The sequence below is a fragment of the Vicugna pacos genome, chromosome 12 (assembly GCF_048564905.1).
Source record: "Vicugna pacos chromosome 12, VicPac4, whole genome shotgun sequence".
Classification (NCBI taxonomy): domain Eukaryota; kingdom Metazoa; phylum Chordata; class Mammalia; order Artiodactyla; family Camelidae; genus Vicugna; species Vicugna pacos.
In genome coordinates, this window is record NC_132998.1 from 58612256 (window position 1) to 58638024 (window position 25769).

Below are 25769 nucleotides of genomic sequence, written 5' to 3' on the forward strand. Positions count from 1 at the left end.
GGACTGAGTTGACTTCTTTTCTTGCATGTCTCAAAAGCATCTCAAACTCAACATGTCCAAACTGAAAATTCTTTCTTCACACCTGTTCTTGCCAAAAATCTGGGGGAATCTTTGACACATGTCTTCCCACCATCCCCCGCAACAAATCCATGGTCCAGTCCTGACAATTTCACCTCCTAAATAAAGTTCACCCACTGCCATCAGCTGACTCAAACCACTCTAGGGACTGTTGCCTAGAACTAGTACAACAGCCCCCTAACTCGTCTTCCTGTCTCCACTCCAGTCCTCTTCTAAACACCAATTTAGTACATGGAGGTCAAAGGGCTCTTTCTACCAGCAGGACCACAATGGCTTGCTCAGAAGTCAACAACTTTCCTTTGTCCTCCAGATGCATAACTCAACACCAGCCTGGGGCTCGCAAGGTCAGAGCCTCCCCCTCCACCTCTGTTCGAGCCACAGTGGCCTTCTGTGACACGCATGCTTCTTGAACCCACGGCTCCCTTTCCTCACGCCTTATGCACTAGCTGTCCCTTCCTGCCCGACCCTGTTGCCAGTTACCTGCCACAATCCCCTGCCTGCCAAATCCATAAACTCTCTACCCAGCGTGTAGCATCACTCGAAATGACTTACGTATGTAAATGTTGTCTTCCTCAATTAAAATGTTAGCTTTCTGAGGGCCTTTCTTGCATTCTGCTTCACCCCAAAGGGCCAGGCACAGTCACCCAATGAAATACTTTAGTGAATGAATAATTCGCCCTCCCTCGCCCCCACAGTGCTCATAAAGTACCCTAATCCAGGGCCTTAGGAGCCCCACCTGAAAGGGATCCTGGAAAAAGCTCGCAAATAAAGATGGACAAGGGGCAACCACACAAGGAAGCCTTCCTTCTCTTTGTCGGCTCCAAGAGAAAAGGTGGAAGGAAGAGCGCACCTGCGCATTCGCTTCGCTACGGCCGCATCCCACTTCGGCCGTGGGGTGGCGCTGGGCGCATGCTCCCCGGAGGCGCGGTCCTCCCGGCCGACTTCAGGCCGCTCTAGCCGCCCTTCTCGCCTGCTCTGCTGGGAGGCGGGCGCGCCCATCCCTCCAAGATGGCGGCGCAGAGGAGGAGCCTGCTGCAGAGTGTGAGGAACCGACCCACTCTCCGGGCTGGGGGTCGGGAGCCCCGGGCAGGGGTAGGGGGTGTCGGGTTCAGGCGCAGCTCCCTTTCCGCCTTTGGGCCGCCTCCCGGTCCCCGTCCCTGGCGGGGTGTGGCTGCCGCCCTCCCCTCTCCTGGGCCGGCCCCCTTCACCCCCGACCGCGGGCGCGTTTGGTCCTGCAAGGCCCGCGCGTGCGCGCTGCCGGCTGGTCCGTCAAGGGTTTGGATTCGCAGTCCTAGCGACCGCGAGGGTCAAGGGCGCGTGGAGGGTGGGAGCGTCCTGGAGCCGGCTGGGGCGAAGGCCCGCGGCAGCCGAGGGAGCCAAAGTAGCGAGCCCAACCCCGGCCGTGGTCGCGCGATAATAATCATCGCAGCAGCAGCCACTTGTGTATTGTTTACTCTACCCCAGGCTTGTAAGTTTAATTTTCATAACAGCCCCGTTAGAAAGGTACTGTAATTCTTCCTGTTTTACAGATGAGGAAACTGAGGCACAGAGAGGTGGTCATTTGCCCAAGGCCACACAGCTGGTAAGTGGCAGAGGCAGGATTAAAATCAGGCATTTTGATTCCAGAAACCCTCTTAATTTCTAGGCTATACGGAAGGAATGACTGGAGTCTTGGCAGCCTGGGTTCTGGTCCTGGCTCTAACTCACTATCCCTCCATCGGCCTCAGTTTCCTTATCGGTTAGATAAAAGCAGGCAGGGGGAGGATTGTCTTGAGACGCACCCCAGCCCCCAATCTGGACCCTCAAGTGTTTGTCACTGGTGTCTTCCATCCCCTGCATCCTTCTGACACACATGCACGTCAATGCACACGCATGTTGGCACCATGGACCTTTCTGGCCTGCCAGGGCAGGTCACTGGTCCCCTGTCACCTCCTTAGACCTGGCAGTCAGTTGTACTCCTGTGGACTTGTCTCTCTCGTGTACTGAAAAGTGAACTCTTTGAAGAGAGGGACCTGTGATCTACAGTGAAAAGTATCACCAGACCTACCACCACTAGGTGCCGGACATTCAATTAATTGTTTGTAAAATAATGAGTAAAGCATTCAAGCCAGGTCCTGTGCTCAGCCTTGGCCTTACAGAGATGCAGCAGGCATTGGCCCTCTTGCCCCTAGGGGTCTTGAAGCATCGGAATTTCAGGCTAAGGGATGACCTTCAGTGCTGCAAACTAATGACAAGCTTTGTGTAGGTTTCTTCTAAAGTTGCTTTTCCAGGACAGCAATTCTCAGGTTTCCTGGGTGAGGATAGCTCTCTTCCTCTCCACACTTTTGGCTGCCCCTTTATTTGACTACTGCCTGGCAGGCTGGCCTTCTCATTGAGTTGGTTATGTAGGCCTGATCCTCTGCTTTGTAGGAGGCAGGGCCCCTGTGTAAATGTCCTCAGTGTGGTAAGCATTCCAGAAATACTGGCTGGATTGTGGTAAATGCTGTTTGTACAGATACCTGCTGTAGGCTGACTTGGCTTGCTGAGGAGTTTGGCTACCAGCTTCCCTCCCTTCTAGATGTGAGGGAGCCCAAGGGACTCGGGTTAAACGGAGGTGAGCTTTGCTAGCTCCAGAATGTGTTCCTGGGTGGTGTGAAATCTTTTAAGGTTGAACAGTTAGCTTTAAGCACATAGGATTTTGATAAAAGACAAAGGGACATCGGGGATGTTCACACTAGGCCCCTTCCACCCTAATGATGATCAAGATGTCTCTGCTCACAGGGTGTCCCAAGTGTCCATGTGATGTACTGGGCTTGCTGACCTGCCCTCCACTGTCCTGAGTCTGGTGAGGGTAGCTCAAACACCATCATTCAGCAGGACTGTGAGGGCTGCTGTTCTGTAATTACTGGGCCTGGGGATACGAAGGTAAACAAGGCTGGTGTCCACCCTCACGGCATTTGCAGTCTTGCTTGGGAGAAGGAGCCATATATCACTAATACGATGTGGAAGGCACTCTAATGTCAATGTTTTGAGGGACTGCAGGTGGCCTAATTTGACCAGGTTGGTGGAGGCTTGTAGGAAGGGCTGGGGATCTGCTGACATGGTGCTGGGAGGGATTGCCGGGGCCAAGGTGGCAGAGCACTTCGGGGACTGTCATCCTGAGGAGTTTCACCTCTGGGCCCCAGGCAGTGTAGTACCTTAAAAGGTCTTTTGAAGAAAATATGAGCTTTTTAAGTAGGTTCAAAAGAACTTGGGCCCTTCACAGCCTGCTGAAACAGTTCATAAAGTCTCATGTGGCCTTGGGCTAGTCACTTAGCATCCCTGAACCTTGGTTTCCCCAACTGAGGACTCCTAGGAGTGTTGTATTAAATGAATACGTTACCCTTCTAGCCTGGTGTGGTTACTCTCCAGCCATGAAGTTCAGTTTTGCTGTAGATGAGTGCCTACAGTTCACTGCCTCAAATGTCACTGAGCACTCAGTCTGTGTAAGTGCAAGGGACCCTGCCCTCATGAAGCTTATGTTCTAGTAAGGGAGACAGTAAACAACGAGTAAGTCTGGGTTATATATGATATAATAATATCTAGAATATAACATAGATGGTGCTATGAGGAGGACTGGGCAGGATTAAAAGACAGAATGGTGGAGGGACTGTTTTAGACAGAGGGGAAGACCATTTTAACATTTGATGGGATATGGAAGGGAATATTCCTGCTCAAGGGAAAAGAGATGCAAAGTCTTGCCTGTTCAGGGAACATCAGGGAGGCAGCATGGCTGGAGTGGAGGGCACTGGGGCAGTGGCAGTAGCCAAGGTCCAGTAGAGCCTGGTGGACCCTGATGCGAACTTTGGATTCTTCTCTAAGTGTGCTGTGAAACTCTCAGGTGGGTTTGAGTAGAGGCATGAAGTGCTCTGACTTGTGACTGGAGAGGAGTTTGAGTGGTGAGAGTGGAAGCTTGGGACCTGCTGAGTGGTGCTGCCAGTTGTCCATGTGTGAGGTGACAGAGGCTTGGCCAGAGTGATGGCAGAAGAGTGGTGAGAAGTACCTGGCCGTATTTTGGGGGAAGAAGTGATATGATTTGCTTACAGATCAGATGTGGGGGGTGTGGCAGAAGCAGGAGAGTCAAGAAGGACTACAAGGTTTGGTTGGAACACAGTGATGCCATTTACCGAGATGGGGAACCCTGGGGGAGGACCACCCTGGGGGCAGGAAGAATCAAGACTTAATTTTGCCTAAACTGTTTTTAATTATTTTTTTCTAAGTCAACTTGAAATCAGATTTTTCCCAAGCAATTATATCTATGAAATCACAGGTCCTAGCTATATATTTTTTTCCTAATGTATATTAAAATAAACACATACCCTTAAAATAAAAACCTCCTTTAGACCATCCCTGTAACCATCTCATTCACTGTCAGGATGTGGCCCAGCTGCTCTAGCACAGTCAGCGCCCCACAATTATTAGTAGCCCCTTTAAGAATGTATTAGGACTATATTTGTGATGAAAACATAAAGAACCTTTGATGGAAACCCTAGTGAAAGAGGTGGGGGCCAGGAGTGGAGTTGCTCCCAGAGAAGCAAGGAAGGAAAAGGGGGTCATTCAGAAAGACAGAGATGGCAGGAGGTGTCAGGGTGTTTTAAGCTTTTCGGAGAAAAAGAACTGCCCCCCACCCTAAGCCATCTTCCTGGGGGCATTTTTCTCCCTTTCTGAGCTTCCTTTTTGCCTTTGAGGAATCCGGGTGCTTTCGGCACAAAAACACTCAGCCTTTTCATACTATAATTTGATATTCAAGCTGTAGCCTGAACTTGAAATCATGCTTTTGTCCACTTCTGCTGCCCAGGAGTTTGAGATGAGTCTCTGGGGACTTTTATGGGCTATTTTTATGTGATGTGGTCACATATGTACATGAGGTGCTAATGCTTAAGTATATGTGCATACGGTGTAATGCCCTTAATGGGTTAAATACAGTTGAATCACAGAGAAACTTTATACCAAAATATGAATTTTGGAAACTCCCTCACACAATCAAGTCAAAATTAGGCTTTTTGAAACAGATTCTATTTTACCGTATTTTGTGTTAAATTTCTTGTGAGGAATTAATTTGTAAGCCATCAATGAGTTAAAGTGGTCCGTGCTCACCGCTGTCTGTAGTTACGAGGCTGTGCTGAGGGCGAGACGCTCCCTTCTCAGCTTCCCGGCTGACTCGTGTTCAGGGCACTCAAGCTGCTGGTGCTGTGGGCCCGCATCTGTGGGCAAGGGAGAGAGGATGCATCAGTATGTGCAGGGGTGGAGGGGTGGGCGGTTTCTGTGAATAGAAAATACATGACCTTTCCGAAAATTGCTCAGAAATGTGGAGGAAGGAGGCAAGAGGGTTGGCAGTCTGGTGGGTTTTAATAGAATGAGCAGTGAATGCTTGTTATGGCTAATCCCCAACGGAGGTGGGGAGAAGTGGGAGAACACAGGTGAAGCTCACCTACCCACAGCAGTGTGAGAGGGCTTTGGGGCCCCCGCTGAAATCAGGGAGGACCAGATGCTCTCCCACACAGGTAGCACCTCCTGGAATTCTCTGGCCGCTTGTTACTGAATGTTTGAGCTGCTGTGGGGACAACATCCTAGGCCGTCCGGCCATTGAAGGAGCGCTCCTGAGTATATGAGAAGTCGCTCGTATGTCATTGGACTTAAGACACTATTGATTACAAGGACACATCACTATTTTCTATACTACTAAGAAAGAAAGTGCACTGCTAATTAACTTGTAACTTACCAACTTCAGAGATATTAAAAATGTTGAAAATACATATCTTTGAATCAGTGAACTAAAGTACCCAATTAATATCAGGCTGCCACCTGAGAGTTGCCACAAGGCCAAATGGTTAATGGCCAGGGAACTGGTGCACAGTGAGGCCATGGGGATGGGTTTCTCATGGAAGGACTCCATGGCCTTGGGCAGTATTTTTGCAGAGCCTGGGACATATACAGTGAGGTGGTGGGTGGGTACCTGTGTAAACCTCATCATTATATGTGGAGGTTATTTGTTTTTTAGTTACCTTTTGAACTTTCTGATGTAGACTTGGTTTGGTCCTAGTGTGTTCGTAACACCTTTCTGATTCTTGCTAATCTACCTTTTATCAACAGTTCAGAGGGCAGCAGGCCATGGGTTCAGCTAGAATTTAATAGCCTTGTTTTGTTTTCCTTCCTTATTACCTTCAAGATTTTGCAGGTAATAATGGCTTTCCACTTACAGTACTGAAAAGGTTACATTCAAAATGAAATCATTTGAATGAAAGAAAAAAGTGGGAGATGAAAGAAAAAACATGAAGTGGGTAACTTGTTGAAGATGGTGAGTGGATGGTTGGCACGGTTTGGGAGACATGGGGCTCTGGCACCAGTTGGATTTGAGCAGGGCCTTTACTGGTAGATAGGATTTGGAAATACAGAAAGGGGAGGCCTTGCCTCACCATGGGTACTTTTTAATACGGTTTTTGGGTAATTTTTCTTATTTCTTCTTTCTTTATTTAAATAGCAAGCCAAGTCAGATTGGCTAGACACTTAGTGTTTAAAGAGTGCCAGTGTGAAATAAGAACTTTGCTCAGCAAGGTTCATGTATATAAATAGTTGGTTTGTTTTAAAATGTGTTCTTGTTTCTGTGACTGTGCCCCTAAGGTCAGTAGCCTCTTCACTCAGGGCTCCAAAAATACATATGGCTTTTCAAGTATAATAGACCTTTGGTGGAGGTGTTACTTCCCTCCTGTGTTTGGCACGGACACCTCCTGTCAGAAGTGGGTTAGCTTCCCACACTTTTTGTTCTGGTCACAGTTTTTTAGAAATGATTTGAGAACACTGTATAGCAGGCCTTATCTGTACAAGATAGACAGCTGAGTGAGATTGTTAATCTGTCAAAGGGTGAGATTCAAAACTATGTCAACAGACTGGAAGGCTGAGATGAAAGCATTAAGATATAATCCAACTGATACAAATTTAGGTTTAAAAAAAGCCTCTACAGGAGTGTGCTTGTGGGGGACTGACTCAAGTGAACTTCAGAGGAAAAAGACTTTGTCATTTTAGTTGACAGTATGTAGGAATTTTCACTTGGAGACTAGATGCCCGTCTTTTCTTTAGATATATGAAGGCTATTGACTTTTTGTGTTGATTTTCTATCCTGCCCCTTACTTATTTACTTCATTTGAGTTAGTTTTATCATTTATGGTTTCTAGGTACTATAAGATCAGCTGCAAATAGAGATAACTGTACTTCTTTTCCAATTCTTAGGTTCCTTCTTTTCTCTTGTCTGATTGCATGGGCAAACACCTCTAGTTCATTAAGTAATGGAGATTGCAGGTATCCTTGCTGTATTCCTGATTCTTAATGCGAATGCCTCTTGTGTTTCCCCACTGAGGAAGATGCTGGTATTAGGACCCACTGAAGTATACATATAATGGTACTTTAAGAAAATCTCCATCAATTACTGTTTCCTTAAGTGTTTTTTTGTTTGTTTGTTTTTTTCCAATCAGGAATAGGCAAAGACAGCCCTTAAATGAATATAGCTCTGGAGTCGTTATCCGTTGACCTGAACACTGATTGCCAGTCAGTTAATAAAATAATACATTTCCAAAATATTACTAGCTCAACAGTGTGAAAATCAAATTTCATAAAAAGCACTTAATGTTGTAGAAGTATCCAGAATTAGCCGTAAATACTTTCTGAAGAACGTGGTGCTTGTCAGGTAGATTGACCACTGTTGGACACAGTTGTGCTGGTTTTGGGGAGCTTGCTGTCCTCACATCAGCCAGATAGGGCTGCAGCGGTCAGTGCAGTATCAGCCACTGCCGGGAGCCACGTCGTGAGCTCCCACCGTGAAGTGCTGTTAGGTGAATTGTTCCTCTGCCACCACACCCTGACGTGGCAGTTCCTCAGTCATCCATTTGAGTTTGTTTTCTTCCTTGTGAAAGATTAACTTACTAGTCTTTTTCATAGTGTATCTCTCACTGTTGTGTGGGATACTTGGTTAGTTGCTTGGTTAATATTTATTCTTTCTGGAAAGTATGAATTTGTTGGAAAGATTCAAGTCCCTGTAAGCCTGTCTCTGTCCCCTTGTGGGAGTTGGATAACGGCAGGGGAGGCACTGTGATTGCAGCATCAATGACAGGCATTGCGTCATAGGCAACACATTGTTGTTCATCTCATATTAGAGGATGAGTTCAGTCCGTCTTAACCTCAGCTTACTTACAGATGGGATTCTAGAAAGTATTGATGTCTTCTCTTCCCATGCTTTAAAACAACGGTGGCATTTTGGGATGCTGAATATTGGCTTCTTAGCCCATCTTTTCAGGAGGACAAGGGACACTCCTGACTGAGGAGATGCTTTTGTGCTCCTGTTTAATCTTATGCTTAATTTCATCCCCATTGGAGGCAGGAGACAGACTCTAGAAAAAGGAGTTTATGTTGGAAATTTACTTGCCAGGTTGCGTGAGACCTCTGTGAGGTCCTTGGTGATGCAGATATATTAATCAGATCTAAGACATAGGGGATGATTCATGACATCTGTTCCTTGAAAAATAATTAATTCCTTGGCAATGAACTCCTTTTTCTGGCCTAAAAGGCCTTACACTGCTCCACCTAGGCACACATGTGCATGCATGTGTGTGAACACAGTAGCAAGCCACTTTCCCTGCTACTCATTACAGAGGCGACGCCAGCTTCATGCTTCCTTAAACCTAACACATTTTATTTTCTACCTCAGGATCTTTGCATATGCTGGTCACTCTGCCTGGAAGTCTCCTTTCCCACTTTCTGAAAGGGCCACCACTCCATTGCCATTTCAGTTCTGTCTCAGAGGTCATCTTCCCAGAGAGGCTTCTTCTGACCACCTTATCTAAGAGAGCCCTCCCCATCACTCTCGGTCCTCTTACCTGATATATTTTCTTCATAGCACACTTCCCTGTCTAAATGGGCTTCGTTTATTTATTGTATTACATGTTTGAAGTCTCTCTCCCTAGAAAGGAAATTTCAAACAAGGACCCTCTTCTGTTTTCTCCGCTGTGTCTGCAGCACCTGGAGTAATGCCAGCTTGTTGTAAATGTTCAGTAAATATTTGTTGAGTGAAAACATGTGTTAATCAAATATATTCTAATCGCATAATGTTGTATGTGGATTCCAAGACTCAAGTTCGCACTTATGTTAAGAGAGACATTTTTGTTGCTTTAAAATGAGACAGGTTAAGCTTAGAACTAGAAACGATTTTGTGTTACTATGAAGCAGTTTTTTCCTTTGTTTTATTTCTCTGTAGCTTGACCTGAAAGTATTCAATGCCGAGTGTCACCAAGAGCTGAGCAGAATTTCAGCTCTTATTGCTGTTCCTTTTCCATTAGTAGGTTTCAGTCATATTTTCTGTTTTCAAAGGCTAGTAGTAGGCATTGGTAGCTTTTTAGCCTTTGTGGTAAAATTATGTGAATTTTTAAAAAAGTCCTATAAAGAAGACACAAGGACATTTAAAGATATACCATTGGATAGATTGCAAGATTCAGTGTAATAAAGATGTCACATCTCAAATTGATCTATAGATTTTTTTTATTGAGTTATAGTCAGTTTACAATGTGTCAATTTCCAATGTAGAGCACAATTTTTCATTTATTCATGAACATACATATATTCATTGTTGCATTCTTTTTCACTGTGAGATACCACAAGGTCTTGTATATATCTCCCTGTGCTATACAGTTTAGTCTTGTTTATCTATTCTACATATGCCTGTCAGCATCTACAAATCAATCTATAGATTTAAAACAATCCCAATCAAAATCCCAGCAAGATCTTTTTTTGTAAATACAGGAAAGCTGATTGTAAAATTTACATGGAAAGGCAAAGGAACTAGAATAGCCAAAACAGTTTGAAGAAGAATAAAGTTATAGGCATCACACTAACCAAGTTTATAATGTAGATTTTAAGTACAGATTTATAAAGCTATGGTAGTCAAGAGGATGGAGCTGGTGGGGGGATAGACACATAAGTCTGTGGACTAGAAGACAGTCCAGAAATAGCCACACACAGGTATGGCCGGTTAATTTTTTACAAAGGTGCAAAGGTAATTCAATGGAGAAAGGATAATCTTTTCAACAAATAGTATTGAAACAATTGGATACCCACATGCAAAAAAAAAAAAGACGTAAACCTCCTACCTTGTATAGAAATTAACTCAAAATGGATCACATGTCTATATGTAAAGTGTAAAACTATAACACTTTTAGAAGAAAACTGAGTATCTCTTGACCTGGTGCTGCGCAGAGTTCTTAGACATGACATTAGTACTATGAACCATGAAAGAGAAAAATTGATTAAATGAATTTCATCAAAACTAAAAACTTTTGCTCTTCAAAAACCACCTGTAAGTGAATGAAATAGTAAGCTACAGCTGGGGAAAATATTTGCAAATCACATATGCAACAAAGGAATTTTATCCAAAATATACAAAGAACTCTCAAAACTCAACAGTTAAGCAAACAGACAACACAGTTAAAACATGGTCATGACTCTTAAACAAACACTCTACCAGAGAGAATATGTGGATGGCAAATAAGCACATGAAAAGATGCTCAGCATCATTATTAGCCACTAAGGAAATGCAGATTAAAGCTGTGATGAGCTATCACTACACACTTAGAATATCTAAATTAAAAAAATAAGTACCATGTAGAGGTGACAGTGTGGAGCTGCTGGAACTCTTGTGCGTTACCTGTGGGACTGCAGATGGTACACCACTTTGGAGTATAGTTTGGCAGTTTCTTATAAAGTTAAAAAGCAGTCTCAGTCCTAGGTATTTATCCTAGAGATATGAAAAGTTATATTCACACAGAAACCTGCCCGTGAGTGTTTATAACAGCTTTCTTCATAATTACCCAAAACTGGAAACAGCCCAAATGCCTTCAGTGGACGAATGGATAAACTGTACTGCATCCATGCAGTGGAATACTGCTCTTCAATAAAAAGGGACAGCTGTTGATGCAGGTACCAACTTGGATGAATCTCAGAGGCGTAATGCTGAGTAAAAGAAGCCCAGTCTCGAAAGGTTATGTGCTTAAAGACCTAGACTGTAGTTGTGGTTGCCAGGGGGTGGAAGGAGGGGAGAATGGGGAGTCACTGTTTAATAGGTATAGAGTTTCAGTTTTACAAGATGAAAAGAGTTATGGGGATGGATGATAGTGAAGACCACAGAACACTGTATTTAATACCATTAAAATGTACACTTAAAAATGCTTAAGATAAATTTTATGTTATATGTGTTAACCACAATCAAAAGGGAAAAAAATTTTAAAAAGAAAAAAAAAAGTCAAGAGATACCATTCCTTTGAAATTACTTAGTAAGTACTATTGAAGAGAATTATTTGAAATAGTTATATTTTAGGATCACAAATATTTTCTTTCTGAAGTTTTCTACTGAGATGTTACTTAGTGCTGTCTTCTTTCTAACAGGTGATTTGATGAAGATATTAAAACTAGAAATTGGAACTAAAAAAACAGGTTGGCAGGGGAAGGTTATGCACTGCATAATTTCATTTATGGCATTCTTGAGAAGACAGTATAGTGATGCAACACAGGTCAGTGGTCACCAGGAGTTAGGGGAGGGTGTGGCTACGAAGGGGCAACATGAGGGCCTGCTTTGGGGTGATGGGCTTTTCTGTATCTTGATTGTGGTGGTAGTTACACAGATCTCTCCAAGTGTCAAAATTCATAGGCCTGCACACCACAAAGTTAATGTTACTATACGTTAGTTTGAGAATAAACTTCCACACCCTGCCGAAATTGCTCCAGGGTGTGAAGCACAAAACTAAAGCTCTGGAATAAATGCAGCACAAAAGCAATTAAAATGGGGGAAAAAAGCCATAAAGTCATTCTCTGTCAGTATGTAAATAAACAGAAGGTGAAGTTTGCCGCAAAAGCTAACCACAGGCTTTTTACATATCTGATTGCAAAAGCCTGTTGAAGTGGTTTTCACATCCTTTTTTGAAGCCTTTTACTGCTAACTTGTAAGCTGTGGTGCAGTATTTGTGCTTGTTTACTATTTCAGTAAAGCTTTCAATCCAAATTTTACTCTCATTGCAGTTGAACTAAAGTTTTCCCAGTTTTATTTTGCTCTAGTTCAACATGGGGAGCCTGGGGAGCCTTTGTGCACCAGACACGAGTCTTAGGTGGGGGCTTGGTGTAGGGGAGACTTTCACTAAAAGGTGATGGCTCACACTTGGGGCTTAGAAAATGCAGGTGCTCAGAGTGTGTGTGTGTGTGTGTGTGTGTGTGTGTGTGTGTGTGTGTGTGAAGCTCCGTCATAATTATACTGAACAGCCTGCTTTGAGGTGTGGGGGGCCAGATGTAGTAGGAATACATGAGAGGGCTGGCAGCCAAGCCTGGGGAGGGTCTTCCTGGAGAGGGTCTTCCTTCAGGTAAGTTCTGAGCCAGAGTCCCAAAGGACATGGAGAACTGCTAGACAAGGATAAAGAGGGTGTTCCATGCAGAGGGAAAGAGTGAGGTATGGATAGGGCACTGGGAGCCTTTGGTACTAGTGGAAGAGGATGTTGTGGGAGAGGATACCAAGGTGGGTGGGACCAGGAGGTGGAGTCCCCAGTGCCAGGAAGAGTGACTGAGGCTACCTTGTAAGTCAGTTTCTCAAGAGGTGGTCCTGGGTAGCCTGAATCAGTCCCCTGCCGACAGTGCAGGTATCCTGACCCCCACAGGATCAGACATTCTGATTCTGCGGGTGGGGCCTGGAGATCTGTGGTTTTTACCAGTTCCCAGGGGATTGGAGTCAGAGCTACTGCAGTACGAGGTGAGGGCCCACCAAAGTTTTATACCAAGAGTTTGCTTCCCTAGTGTATGTGTGTTTCACTTGTGCTCTGCAGCGTAGCGCACTCCTGGAGACCACTGCTGAGCCTTGGGTTTGGGAACTCTGGTCTTTTTCAGGTTTCCTGGGGAACAGTTTGTGGACTAGCCTTAAAACCATGCAAACTCTCATGCAGGTGTTTGTTCATACACACGTCATTGTTTTCCAGAAGGAAGTGGGACCCTCTGGGTGGGGCTCTGGGACTGCTAGGCTTTTGTTGGGGAAGAAGAAGGTGATGAGGTGGGGTCTGCCCTGGGCGAGAAGGTAATGCCTCTTGGTTTCCTGATGTCCTTCCCAGGAGCAGCAGCCAAGTTGGACGGACGACCTGCCGCTCTGCCACCTCTCCGGGGTGGGCTCAGCCTCCAACCGCAGCTACTCTGCTGATGGCAAGAGCACCGAGAGCCACCCACCGGAGGACAACTGGCTCAAGTTCAGGTGAGAGTGCCGGCATGCTCTCCTGGGCATCGAAAGTTGGTTTGCAAGCGAGAAAAGACAGGTTTGCAGCTGTCCAGCATGGGGCTTGCCGGTGAGATGTGGCCCATGGGAAGTGGTGTCTGCTGCTGTCCCTTCCACATTTAGACCTCAGACCAGTTGAGGACCTGCTCCAGAGGGGTGGGGGGCATCCCAGAAGGTCATGACCAAAGTGAAATGATGGTCAAATTGTTGGGAGGACCCAGGTGAGCAACTGAAGCCACAGCCACTGTATCTTTTGTCTCCCTGATTCCTTTCCCTCCTCCTCCTCACTCTGGAATTGGCATCACTCTACTGAGAGCCACTGATCTCAGGCTGCCCCCTGCCCTCTCCCTCTGTCAGGAGTGAGAACAACTGCTTCCTGTATGGGGTCTTCAATGGCTACGATGGCAACCGGGTGACCAACTTTGTGGCTCAGCGGCTGTCTGCGGAGCTCCTGCTGGGCCAGCTCAGCGCCGAGCACACAGAGGCCGATGTGCGGCGTGTGCTGCTGCAGGTACTGGTGCTTGGCCTGGCTGATGGTGGCCGAGTTCCCTGAGACTCAGTGTGGGGTCAGCCTGGGGTTGGTCTGAAGACTCTCCGGCTCCTTGTCTCTGCAGAGGAACCAGCTCTGGGAGCCTCTCCCAGCGGCAGGGGCGCCCCATTTCCCAGGGTGCAGGGCTGAGCAACCAGCAGTGGTCCTTCCGCATGACTGGCAGGGTTGGCCCTGGAGGGAATACTCCTGGGGAAGGGGAACTAGGCACGCCACCTTGGACCCAGGGCTGTAGTGGGAGGGCCCAAGCCTTGGTGGAACAGACCCCTTCCCCTCTGCGTGGCCCAGGCGCTCCCTTGAGTCGCTGCAGGCACCCCGGGCCTTGCCTAGTCACTTCTGGTTGGCTGGTGCTCTTTTGCCAGTTCTGTGTTTCTGCTTGCTGTTGTTTTGGAGTGTTTCTTCCTGGCATCTCCTTTTGGAAGCGAGTCCAGAATTAACTTAGTTTTAGATGAGAAGAGTGGATTCCTGTTCCTCGGGAACAGTGTTCCTAGCCACGTTCCTGCCTCAGCACCCAAGGGCGTGAGCACTGTCCGTGGCCTCAGGGGCCTGTGCCAGTGATTCTCATCTGGTGCCCCTGGGAAAGGTGGCAGCATGACTGGTGTTGAGGGGCTGGCAGGATGTGGCGATGACACCAGCTGTCACTGACCTAGACTTACTGTGAGCCAGGTGTCGTGTGCTCAGGGTGGGCTCTCCCAGTTGCCCTCAGAGCAGCGCTTACCCCTAGATGAGGAGGCTGAGGCTGCCCAGCCGGCAAGTGGCAGAGCTGGGACCCTGGGTCCAAGCCTGTGCTCTTGCCTGGCGGTGCCATATGTGAAGCTGCATCACAGGGTGACCTCAGTTACTACAACTTGTTGCTGTTAAAAGTTCCAGCATCAGGTGACAGTGGTGTTTGAACCAGCCTTTACCTCCTCGCCCTCTGCCCCCAGGCCTTCGATGTGGTGGAGAGGAGCTTCCTGGAGTCCATCGATGATGCATTGGCTGAGAAGGCGAGCCTCCAGTCCCAGCTCCCTGAGGTACTCTCCCCAGCCTCTGCTCTGCGAGAAGCACGTCAAAGCCCGGCTTTGCTAGGAGCAAGGACTCGTCTACCATGTCACTCCCAGGCCATAGGCACAGCTGGGCCAGAGCAGCAGGCGTGAGGGGAACAGTTCCTGACTGGGGATGCAGGTGGTGACAGTCTGCCCTCTGAGGGTGCTCACTAGCTGGCTCCAGGCAGCTGTGCTCTGAGACTCCCCTGGGGTGGGCAGGGGCTGTGAGAGAAGGCTCTTCCAGGTCAGTCCTCAGTCTGAATCTGTTCATCGCCTCATTGCCGACCTGCTCACGTCACCTGCCAGCACCTTCAGGGCTGACGGGACAAGCTAGGTCAAGTCTGGCTTCCCTGAAAGAAGCCTGCCCTGGAGCTGCAGCCAGCCTCCCTCCTGGCCAGGCCCTCAGATGCCTGCTCTTCAGGGAGGGGGTCAGTGGGGTGGTCTCCGAGGCCCTGGCCTGCCCTGAGCCCCAGTGGTGCCTTCTAGGCTGTCCCTCAGCACCAGCTGCCTCCTCAGTATCAGAAGATCCTCGAAAGACTCAAGACATTGGAGAAGGAGATTGCAGGAGGAGCCATGGCTGTCGTGGCAGTCCTTCTCAACAACAGGCTCTATGTCGCCAATGTCGGTGAGTCACCTGCCTGTACCAGGGCAGGAGGTCAGGTGAGAAGGTCAGCCTTGGGGTCCGTGTGTCCTTTGGACAGTCTGCTTCCCGGACACGGAAGACCTCCAGCTCAAGCGTCCTAAGGCCATGGAGCGTCTCCCATTACTCCACAAGAGCGTCTCAGTCCCAGCCCCAGGTGATTGAAGTACCCGCTGGGAGGCAGACGTTCCAGCTTGAGTCCTGACTCTGCCCCGGACTGGCTTGCGGCTTTGAATGAATTGTGTCCCCTCCCTGGGTCACCTCAGTAGCTTCCTCTTCTGGAAGAGGTTGCCTGGCTATGGAAGACCCACTCGGCCTCCCTTGAAGGGCAGCACAGGGTGCTGGATGTGGGCAAAGAAGGAGGGCCATGTGGGAAGCCGAGAAGGTGGTACCCCCAGGGTGCAGATGACTGCAGGAGCGCTGAGAGGCCCCCCTTATAAGGTCCCTCTTCTCTTCCTCCTTTTTTTAAGATGTTATGGGAAAAACGTTATAATGTTAAAAAAATAGAGTGAATAGTATTTAATGAACCCTCACGTGCCCAGCCCCCAGCCCCAACATCACGCCTCATGGCCAGTCCCATTTCATCTTCAGCCCTCTGTCCCCACGTTGTTGTGAAGCAAACCCAGACACCGTGTCATCTTATCTGTAAATATTGCATTGTGTCTCCTCAGAGAAAAGGTCTAAGTTATACTCATAATCATCCTCGGATGACACTGGAAAAGGTTAACCTAATTCCTCAATATCATTAGCTCTCCCTGACTGGTGACTTGCTCAGTGGTTTGAGCTTGTCTTCTTTGCCCATTTCAAGGATTTCCACGTGTGAGATGCCTGCCTTTTCTTTCTCTCTTTTCTCAACGTGTCCTGTTTTTCCCTACGCTCTCAGTCTGCTCAGCTGCTCAAATTCTGCTGCAGGTACCAACCGTGCACTTTTATGCAAATCCACGGTGGATGGCCTGCAGGTGACACAGCTGAACGTGGACCACACCACAGAGAATGAGGATGAGCTCTTCCGGCTCTCGCAGCTGGGTGAGTGGGCTGAGGGGTCTGTGGAGGGGTGGGGTTCAACCCTGGTGGCTCACCCTGTGCCTCTTTTCTGGGGACCATGCAGTGAAAGGCCTGAAGTGGACAGGCTGTGACCTTGGGCTTGGGACCAGCCTGCCTGGGGTTGAATCCCAACTCTGTCGCTTACTAGTTGATGATTTTGGAACTTACTCAAGTTTTCTGTGCCTCAGTTTCCCCATGTGTTTAATGAGAAAAATAGTAACACTTAGTCAGGGTGTTGTAAGGATTAAAAGAGTTAATACGTGTAAAATGCTTCCGAAAGTCCTTGGCGCATGGAGCTACTCACTATTATTGGTGCAGCCCAAGAGCCCAAAGTCCTGGGATTCCAGCCACTGCCATAGCCCCTCGCTCCCTTCCCTGTGAGTTCAGGCAGCAGAGGGAGCCGGGCTGGGCGGTGCTGGAGGAGGGACTCTGAGCAAGGGGTGTTCTGAGGGGGATGGGGACTGAGGACACTGGGGTACTCTGGGTTAGCTGCCCTCCATGGTGCCCTGGTGTGACTTCACTTCCTGTTCAGTGCATCCCCATTGCGTGTTTTTTTGTGGATATGTCTGTATCCCCTTCTTTTTGTTCTTCTTAATGAACAAAGTCTGGGGTTGTCATGGTGTTCTCCCTTTGGTAGGTTTGGATGCAGGAAAGATCAAGCAGGTGGGGGTCATCTGTGGGCAGGAGAGCACCAGGCGCATCGGGGATTACAAGGTCAAGTATGGCTACACTGACATCGACCTACTCAGGTAGGTAGGCTGGCCCGGCTGCCCCCCGTTTGTTTGTAGGGCCAGAGGGCAGATGCAGATTTTAGGCTCTGGGGATGGAAGGTACAGTCGAGATAGTTCAGAGCCCAAGGAGACTCGTCTTCCCAGAGAGGTTGATGTGGGGTGGGCCCTGGGCCCAGCAGGCCAGGAGGTGGGGTCCTATAGAGCTAGGCAGCAAAGAATCAAGTTGGGGAGCCAGGCCAGAGCCAAGGGCAGCAGCCGGAGCCACAGGGCCTGGCTGGAGAGGCCAGAATTGGCCTGAGCTGCCTGGTGTGGATGGGACAGCCCATAGACCAAAGGCCTGTTGGTCAGTGTTTTCATGGCTGGGGCCAGGGTTGGGGTGTCAAGATGGATTATCCCTTCTGGGTGCCACCCAGTGCTCATAGCAAACAGGTGATGACAATAATTGTGAGCCTTTATCCAAGCCTGTGCACCGCTCTTTATACGCTCTGTCTTACTCAGTCTCACTCAAGCCCTGTGAGGTAGGTACTGTTATTGCCCCAAAGGTATTTTCATAATTGACACATGGAAACATTAGGTAGCCTGCCTGGTCTCAAGTGCAGTGAGGTGAGGCGAGACTTGAACTCCAGCAGCCTAAATTGAGAGCATGAGTCCTTAACCACAGGTGTATGTGAGGACACCGATTGGGAACATAGGCGAGAGAAAGAGAGTGTGTGTGTGTGTGTGTGAATGAGATATGCCCATCTTGTATCTTAGAAAACATGTGTTAGAACTCCTTACCCTCACAAGATTTAAATAATTGAGTTTGGAACCTTTTGTCTCTGATTTGTGGGGTTATATGTGCTTTATGGGAAGGTACATCTGTGATTTAAAACAATTCAAACAGCACCAAGGATACGCAGTGAAAAGTGACTTCCTCCCGCCCCAAGCCCAGACTGCTTCCTCAGAAGCTGCTGGTTTCTTGCACATTTGTACCCTGCAGTTTCTATGTGTAGGTGCACGTGTGTGTGTGTGTGTGTGTGTGTTTGGTGGGGGTGGGGAGGGGCAGGCTTCTTTTGAAAACACCCACAGATGCTAGTGTACGGTGCCCAGGGGTCTGCAGCTCCCTTTTTCATTAGAGGTGCTGATTCCTGCATTCCTGCACACCTACCATTGAGGCTGCCATGCCCTTGGTGACAGCTGCTAGGATTCCAGTGTGTAGCTGTCAGCACTCACCTAACCTGCCCTGACTGATGGACCCTCGTGATGTTTCCAGACTCTTTTAAGTCCTGTTGCCAAGAGCATGCTCTTATCCTTGCCCTGTGTGCATGTGCCCGTGCTGGAGCCTCCTGACGTGTGCTGGCCCTGATGGTGCATCAGTAATGATCCCTCCACACCGAGAGTGTGTGTGGGGTCTGGGTCAGCTTGGGGTTGCCCAAGAGGAGTGGGCTGTTGAAAGAGAACCTGTCCATCTTGCTGCCCCACTCTACCTCCCCAACCACTGCCCGGCTCTGTGGACAGGAGATGCGGAATGGGGCCAGGATTGGGCATTTGACCTTTGCCATTCTGGCCCCAGCTGCCCACTGGCTTTCCTGGCCCACTGAGCTTTATTTTGACTATTGCCCTCATAAGACGGGTCTTTATCTGGTTTGCTCTTTCCTCTGTTTCTTTTCCTCTTGTCAGATGTGTGTTTTATTTTACATTCTGGGTGTAGCTTTGTCTCCTCACCAGAATAAATGTCCCCGGGGGCCGTTCCAAGCACAGCTCTCCCCTCCACTCTTCCCACAGCGCTGCCAAGTCCAAGCCGATCATCGCGGAGCCCGAAGTCCATGGTGCACAGCCCCTGGATGGGGTGACTGGCTTCCTGGTGCTGATGTCCGAGGGGCTGTACAAGGCCCTGGAGGCAGCCCACGGGCCTGGGCAGGCCAACCAGGTGAGCTGGGCCTGGGCAGTGCGCAGGTGGCCAGTCTGCAGGGTGGCGTGCTCCCCTGGGACCCAGCCAGCCCTCCTGCTCAGCTGCAAAGTGCTCAGGGACCCAGAGCTCCAATTCTCAAATGCCTTCGCCAGATATCTTCTCTGGATTCAAAGCCGGGAAGAAAAAGCCCAGAGCTCCAAGAACACCCATTGCACCCAAAAGCTGTACTTGTCTGGGCTTGAAGCAGCATCAGTCCCCAGGACCCTGAGCAAAGTCTAAGGGAAGAGGATGAGGGAAGTGAACTTCCACAGGCATGTGTAGCTCTGGAGACTGTCCAGGAAGGGCCCAGGCCAAGGAGGAAAGCCCAGAGGGGTGTAGCCTGGTACCCAGAGTCAGGGAGTGTGCGGCCGTGTTCAGATCCCACTCCACTGCCTCCACGTGAACGCCGTCTGAGCTACGGATAATTCAGTTTGTTCCTCATCTCTCAGATGCCTTCGTGGGGTTGTGGTGTGGGCTAAGCATGATAGACATAGGTTCTCAGCCAGTGGGAGCTGCTGCTTTTTCCCACGCCTCAGAGTACATGTGTCGGGCAGCCGACACTAAAGCGGAGCTGCGAGGCAGTCACTTCAAGGGTGATCTTGAGGGGAAGCTGCCTTTGCTTGACCTTGACCTGCTAGATTGGTCAGATAGCTCAGGATGTATTTCTCCTTTCATCTATGATTCTGGTAGGAAAGTAAGCTTTTCTGCTCTGTCCTAATTAAAAATTATGAGGGAACGTCGTATGTGTCTTCTAATACCTGTGTTCAAGGTTTTTCACCTATTTTATCTCATTCCTTCCAGTAGCCTTATAACATAGTAGAGGCAGGGGCTCACTGCCACCTTGTTAGGGACCTTGGGGCTGAGAGTTCAGGGTCTTGCCAGAGGTGACATAGCTGGTCAGTGATGGAGCTGAGCCCACCCTGCACGAGGCCCAGGTCACTTCCTGTCAACTGTCCCTGCCCCCTACCTCCAGGAGACTCTCGCCAGCCATCCATGTAGAGGATTTTGTGTTCATGTATTTTATCTTAATCAGTGTGGCTTTTTTTTTTTTTTGGTCTTCACGATAGAATTATCCAATGGCTTCTACTGGGTTCTAGAATATACTGGACAGTGGACTTCTCTGAGGGCAGGGACCCTGTCTTCATCCTGTATCCTCAATTTCTGACAAAATCATCCCCTGCAATAAGTTCATTCCAGGAAAGAAAGCTTAATAATAATGACAATTAATAGTCTCCAAAGTGTCCGAACATCCATTATGTTATTTAACCCTCATTCTAACACAGTAAAACAGGTATTATCCCTCATTTTTTGGTGTGGAAGCCAACAAAATCAGACAGAGATCACAAAGTCACACCTTTTCTAATGAGAAAGTTCCAGAAGAATTATCCTAAATACCTGGAGAAGTTCGGATTGCAGGCTCGGCTGGGAGGGACATCCACCTGCCTGGCTGGTGACCCCTACGTGTCCTGATCAGGCTGTGACATTGTGGCCTACAGTCCCTGGGCCCCCCCGTTCCTCACCAGGTTTGTGCTCCCCCTGCCCCCAGGAGATCGCCGCCATGATTGACACTGAGTTCGCCAAGCAGACTTCCCTGGACGCGGTGGCCCAGGCTGTGGTGGACCGAGTGAAGCGTATCCACAGCGACACCTTCGCCAGTGGCGGGGAGCGTGCCAAGTTCTGCCCAAGGCATGAGGACATGACTCTGCTGGTGAGGAACTTTGGCTACCCACTGGGCGAGATGAGCCAGCCCGCACCGGCCCCAGCCCCAGGTACGTGTGCAGCTTGGGCAGGACCCGAGGACGGCGCCCAGGGCTGGGGTGGGGGCTGAGCGGCTGGGGCCATGGGCCTTGCTCCCTGGGATGGAGTGGAGTCAGAAGGCCTGCCTTTGAGCAGTTCTAGTCCAGGCCCTGGCTTTAAAGCTCTCTGAGCTGCACTGATTTTTCTCTTTCTGTCTGTGAAATGAGGACAATACCCCCTGTCCTGGCCGCCTCCGAAAGACTGAGTGCAGGAGAAGCACTTTGCAGGGCCACAGCCACATCATAGGGACGACGGCAGCCCCAGACTCTGGCTGCTGTGCGCCAGGGACCTTACCCGCCCGTTGCCTTTTGTCCTCATTAACAGCCCTTTTACAGAAAGGGAAACTGAGGCCCTTGGAGGAAGAGACCAAGGTAGGGCATGTGGCGGGTGGGGGAGAGACTCTTCACTTTCTACCTTTTAAATTCTGAAGTCATGTTGCCCAGGAAGCGAGGTGATTGTCTTTCGTCCTCACTCCCAGTGCTGCTTAGTGTCAAGACCATCGTTTTCCAGGGACTGCATTTCTTTCTCTTTTTTCGAACAAGCCAGCCCTAGCAGTCAGGCATCCATGGATGGATTTGTTCTCCCACGAACACTGGGGTCACTGGACTTCTCTAGCTTGTTATTGCAGCCATATTTGTGTTGGGCCAGCTTCAACAAGAAGCATACTTATCCCCTTGGATCGAAGCATCTTTGGAAGCCAGGCAGTAACCCTTTCACTGAGGCAACTCAGCACTTGTTTCTCTTCCTGCTTTGAGCACCGGCAGTGCTTTGCTGCCTAGAGGAGGCCCCTGCCTGGCCTGGTAGAGTCTCTGCCACAGATACTCTTTTGCTGTCCCCAGGGGCAGAGGGCCAAGCAGGGAGAACCAGGCCGGGCTGCCACCTGCCTCCTCAGGCCCTGATCCCCCCACCCCAGGGCTCCCCTCTCAGCCGTTCCCTGTGGCCCACCACTCTCTTCCTCCCAAAGCCGCAGGAGGACGTGTGTACCCTGTATCTGTGCCTTACTCGAGTGCCCAGAGCACCAGCAAGACCAGTGTGACCCTGTCCCTCGTCATGCCCTCCCAGGGCCAGCTGGTCAACGGGGCCCACAGTGCTTCCACCCTGGATGAAGCCACTCCCACCCTCACCAAGTAAGCGCTCACTCCCTCCCCCAGCCTTTCTCAGGCCTGCTTCCTGGGGACAGCCCTTGGTACTTGGACAGGAGTGGCCACGAGGCCACATTCTATAGTTGAGTAATCTTGAATGAGATGCCCTGAGGTCTTATTCCTCTCAAATTCCCCAACTCCATTCCCGGAAGGACGGGGCTTGCCTCCCTAGACGCAGGGACAGGAAGAGGCAGCGCAGGTTCCAGCAGCTCCCTGAAGCTAACCGGCGAGGCCTGGAGGCTAGGGGCATGGCTGGGGCGGTGTGGACAGTGGCCTGGAGGAGACAGCCTGCTGCTCATTTTTTCTTGCAGGTCCCACTTACTTGTTTTCATTTAATGGGAAGGTTCTCCTCTTGTTCTTTTCTTTCCTCCTGTCTTGGAGTGTGTGATTTGGGTGGCCTCCTGATGCATCCGTGCTTGTGGGACATTGTTTGGCCTGTACTGACTTGTGAGAGGCAGTGCTCTCTGACTAAAGTGTCCGATTTTAGCTTTGAAGTGAGTTCTCTAGTTTCAGGCGGGGCTTGTGGAGGGGGGCAGGGGGTCTGGAGCCTGGGGGTGGGACAGGCCTGCCCCTTCCTCTCGGCAGACCTGCCTGACAGGTCTGATGTCCACCCCACCCCCTCCACTTCTGTGGAATGTATACCCCCCTCCACCCCATCACATCAGGGGACCCGGATCTGGTTTCCACATTCCAGCTCTGCACAGAATAATAGAAATGCCACACCCAGCCCACTCAGGATGTGGCCAATTGGAAGGGTCACCAGGAAAGGAGTAGTGCTGGCTGCTGGCGCGGGAAGGGGGTGGCTGGCTTTCCTTCTCCCTGCCCCCAGGCTGCTGCTGCAACCAGCACTATGGGCTGGAGGGGCCTGCCGGGCGGCTGGGCAATGGGCATCCTGAGCGCAGTAGGGGTGGCCTCTCCACACCCCTGCAGGGCTGCCCAGGGGAGCCACCAGCTATGTCCACAAAGGCAGGGTATGAGAGTGACTGTCCCAGACCAGGCAGGAGAACCTGCCATCCTTCTGTGCCTCTAGCTCCCTGGGTCCCTAAATAGTCCCTTCCCTCCATCCCACATCTGAGCCTTATTTGCTCCCCCACCCCCACCCTGGGCTGGACCGGTGCTAAGGGCTGGACAGTGCGGGGAGTTTGCAGGATGGTGGGCTAGCAGGTAATTCCTGGATGTTACATGCTCTGTGGTAGAAGGTGGGTGCCCAGGGAGCTCTGAGAACATGGGGGGGCCTGTCCCCACGTAGCCGGTAAGAGGAGAATGAGGAGGAGGGCGGAAGGAGGTTTTCTGGGAGAAGAGCCCTTTCCTGCCTGGGATGAGTGGGGTTTGGACTAGGATGGATTCCGAGAGGCTAGGATGGATGACTTCCAGCTCAGTGCTGGTGGCACGTCTGTGTCCTACACAGTGGCCGCTAGCCACGCATGATTATAGAGCACTGAAGCGAGCAGTCCATTTTAGTTAATTCTAGTTAATTTAAATAGTCACATATAGCCAGGGCTTCAAAAATACATTTGACTTTTCATCTGCCCCTAAGAACATCTGGCTGGGCTGGCTCCTGTGGTCCCCTTTATCAGAGAGGCCGGTAGCCTGAGGGGCTGGCTGAGGCAGGCGCCTCTATGTCCCCAGGCCAGACGCCAAGGCCTGTGACTGACTCGCCCTGTTGTGCCCACAGCCAGAGCCCGACCCTGACCCTGCAGTCCACCAACACACACACGCAGAGCAGCAGCTCCAGCTCGGACGGGGGCCTCTTCCGATCCCGGCCCCCCCACTCACTCCCACCCGGCGAGGACGGCCGGGTCGAGCCCTACGTGGACTTTGCTGAGTTCTACCGCCTCTGGAGCGTGGACCACGGCGAGCAGAGCGCGGTGACAGCGCCCTAGGTGGCCAGGGGTGCAGCCCAAGCAAGGCCTTGCCTGGGGGCGGGGGCCGGCTCCTTAGGATAGGCCTTGTGCCGTCTGCCTATGCCGCGGGGGCCGGTGGGGGCCCAGGCCTCTGTCTGCATGGTACTCTCACCCCACAGCCCTTGGTGCTGTGGGGAACGTTCTCTCAGCGCCGGTGCAGACCCGGTCCCTCGTCACTACAACTGCACAGGGGGCCAGAGGCACCCCCCAGGCAGCCTCAGCCAAGACCATCACCGGTTCTTAGAATGAGGGGCACAAGCACACTGGCCCTTGAGCCCACCCAGTGGGGCTGAACGTGAAGACGTTCTCCTGTGACCCTGCATGCGACAGGCCCACAGCCACTGCTTTCTCAAGGCCTCCCACTTCCCACTACCGCCTCCCCTGGAAGAGCCTGTGGCCACGGCTAGTGTCCTCCTCAGCACTGGCCGGTGGTTTCTTCCTTTCTTCTCCATCCTCGAGAGTGGAACTCCAGTTGGTCTCTGCACCTTTGAAACCTGCACCCTTCCCTGGGCCCTGGGTTTAGGGGGACTGGGATGGCTGCAGAGGGGGAGTCAGGTGGAGAGAAACTGGAGGGAACCAGTCCCCGAGGGGCAGTGGTCCTGGAGCCTACCCCGGGGGTAGGCCAGACAGCGCCGGGCTTCCCCAGAGTCGGGTGGAGGGGACATGTCGGGGCAGGGGCTGCTTTTGTCAGGCTCCTCCAGGAGCGGGGAGGCCCTGAGTCGGGGCGAGCTGGCTCTGCCTTGCTTTGTACTGGAGCTGGGGACGGCCCCAGATTGGGGAGCCACTAAGATTGCAGTCCTTAGAGACTCAGTCTCTGCCGGCCTCAGGGTAACAAACAGGTCTTAGGTCAGGCCTGGGAGCTCGTTGTAAACAGAGAATAGAGGGAAATGATTCCAAAAGGAAAGAGGTTCTTGGAGACCAGCCGCTCTGGTGGCTGATGTGCTTTGGAGATGTGCACTGTTTTTACAGACGGTTAGGGGCGGGATCAGGCCAGCCCAGGCCTTGAGTTAGCCCACTTCACGTGTGTTCTCTGCCTTCAGTGGGGAGGGGCGCTGCCAGCGCTGTCGGCTGGAATTGCCCTTCCTATTTTCAGAGGAGGAAGCAGGTCCAGGAGACTCAGAACTTCCCCAAGTCACACAGTGGTGGAATAGAACTCAAACATTTTGTCACTCTCTGAGGCCCTCCTGGATTCTTACCACCCCCAACCCCCAGCCCCCAGCCTCCTGCCCCAGGATGATGCCCCAGACACAGCTCACCAGGGACTGGCCGTTGTGTGCAGCCTCCAATGTGCTTGGACTCTGAAAAGTCAAAGGCCAGTTCTAAGGCCCCTGGTCGCTCTGTGGTCCAGGAATATGTTTTCCTAGTGCTGTGCCAGGGAGAGGCCGGGTTCTGAGGGGAGCTGAGGCACAAGCAGAGGAAAAGCAGATCTTAGTAGAGGGCCCTGCTCCCCCTCTGCTACAAAGCCATCTCCGTTGTACAGGTGAGCAGATCTAAAGTCAGTCACAGAGGCTTGGGATTGGGAACAAAGGGAATTCTCTTCCAAGAATGTCTCTGTGATGCTGTTTGGTCTCCAGAAATAGAATTACTTTTTTACCATCGTAAAGAAAGAATAAATGGTGGTATTAATACGT

The 25769-nt window shown here is 50.3% G+C and overlaps 1 protein-coding gene across 4 annotated transcripts; it reads left to right on the forward strand.

Annotated features, from left to right (window-relative positions):
* Window positions 1-1035: 1035 nt before the first annotated feature.
* TAB1 (TGF-beta activated kinase 1 (MAP3K7) binding protein 1) lies at window positions 1036-25769 on the forward strand. 4 transcript variants are annotated; one of them, XM_072973550.1, is made up of 13 exons: window positions 1063-1119; window positions 1608-1660; window positions 11521-11645; window positions 13221-13357; window positions 13736-13889; window positions 14852-14938; window positions 15437-15575; window positions 16503-16616; window positions 17272-17383; window positions 19130-19274; window positions 20842-21064; window positions 22057-22219; window positions 23910-25769. In XM_072973550.1, the coding sequence occupies exons 3-13, from the start codon at window positions 11529-11531 to the stop codon at window positions 24115-24117; spliced, it is 1599 nt and encodes a 532-aa protein (XP_072829651.1). In that variant the 5' UTR covers window positions 1063-1119; window positions 1608-1660; window positions 11521-11528; the 3' UTR covers window positions 24118-25769. The 4 variants fall into 4 exon arrangements, with proteins under 4 accessions (XP_006207159.1, XP_072829651.1, XP_072829653.1 ...); XM_072973552.1 differs by lacking the exon at window positions 22057-22219 and having other exon boundaries at window positions 23910-24072; XM_072973551.1 differs by lacking the exon at window positions 1608-1660 and having other exon boundaries at window positions 1083-1119.

What these genes read in the sequence shown, in the direction of transcription:
- TAB1 (XM_072973550.1), top strand. Translation starts at nt 11,529, where the DNA reads ATGAAGATATTAAAACTAGAAATTGGAACTAAAAAAACAGGTTGGCAG. An exon ending in GACAACTGGCTCAAGTTCAG is followed by an intron (nt 13,358 to 13,735) that starts GTGAGAGTGCCG and finishes TCCCTCTGTCAG; the next exon opens with GAGTGAGAACAACTGCTTCC. An exon ending in TCCAGTCCCAGCTCCCTGAG is followed by an intron (nt 14,939 to 15,436) that starts GTACTCTCCCCA and finishes GGTGCCTTCTAG; the next exon opens with GCTGTCCCTCAGCACCAGCT.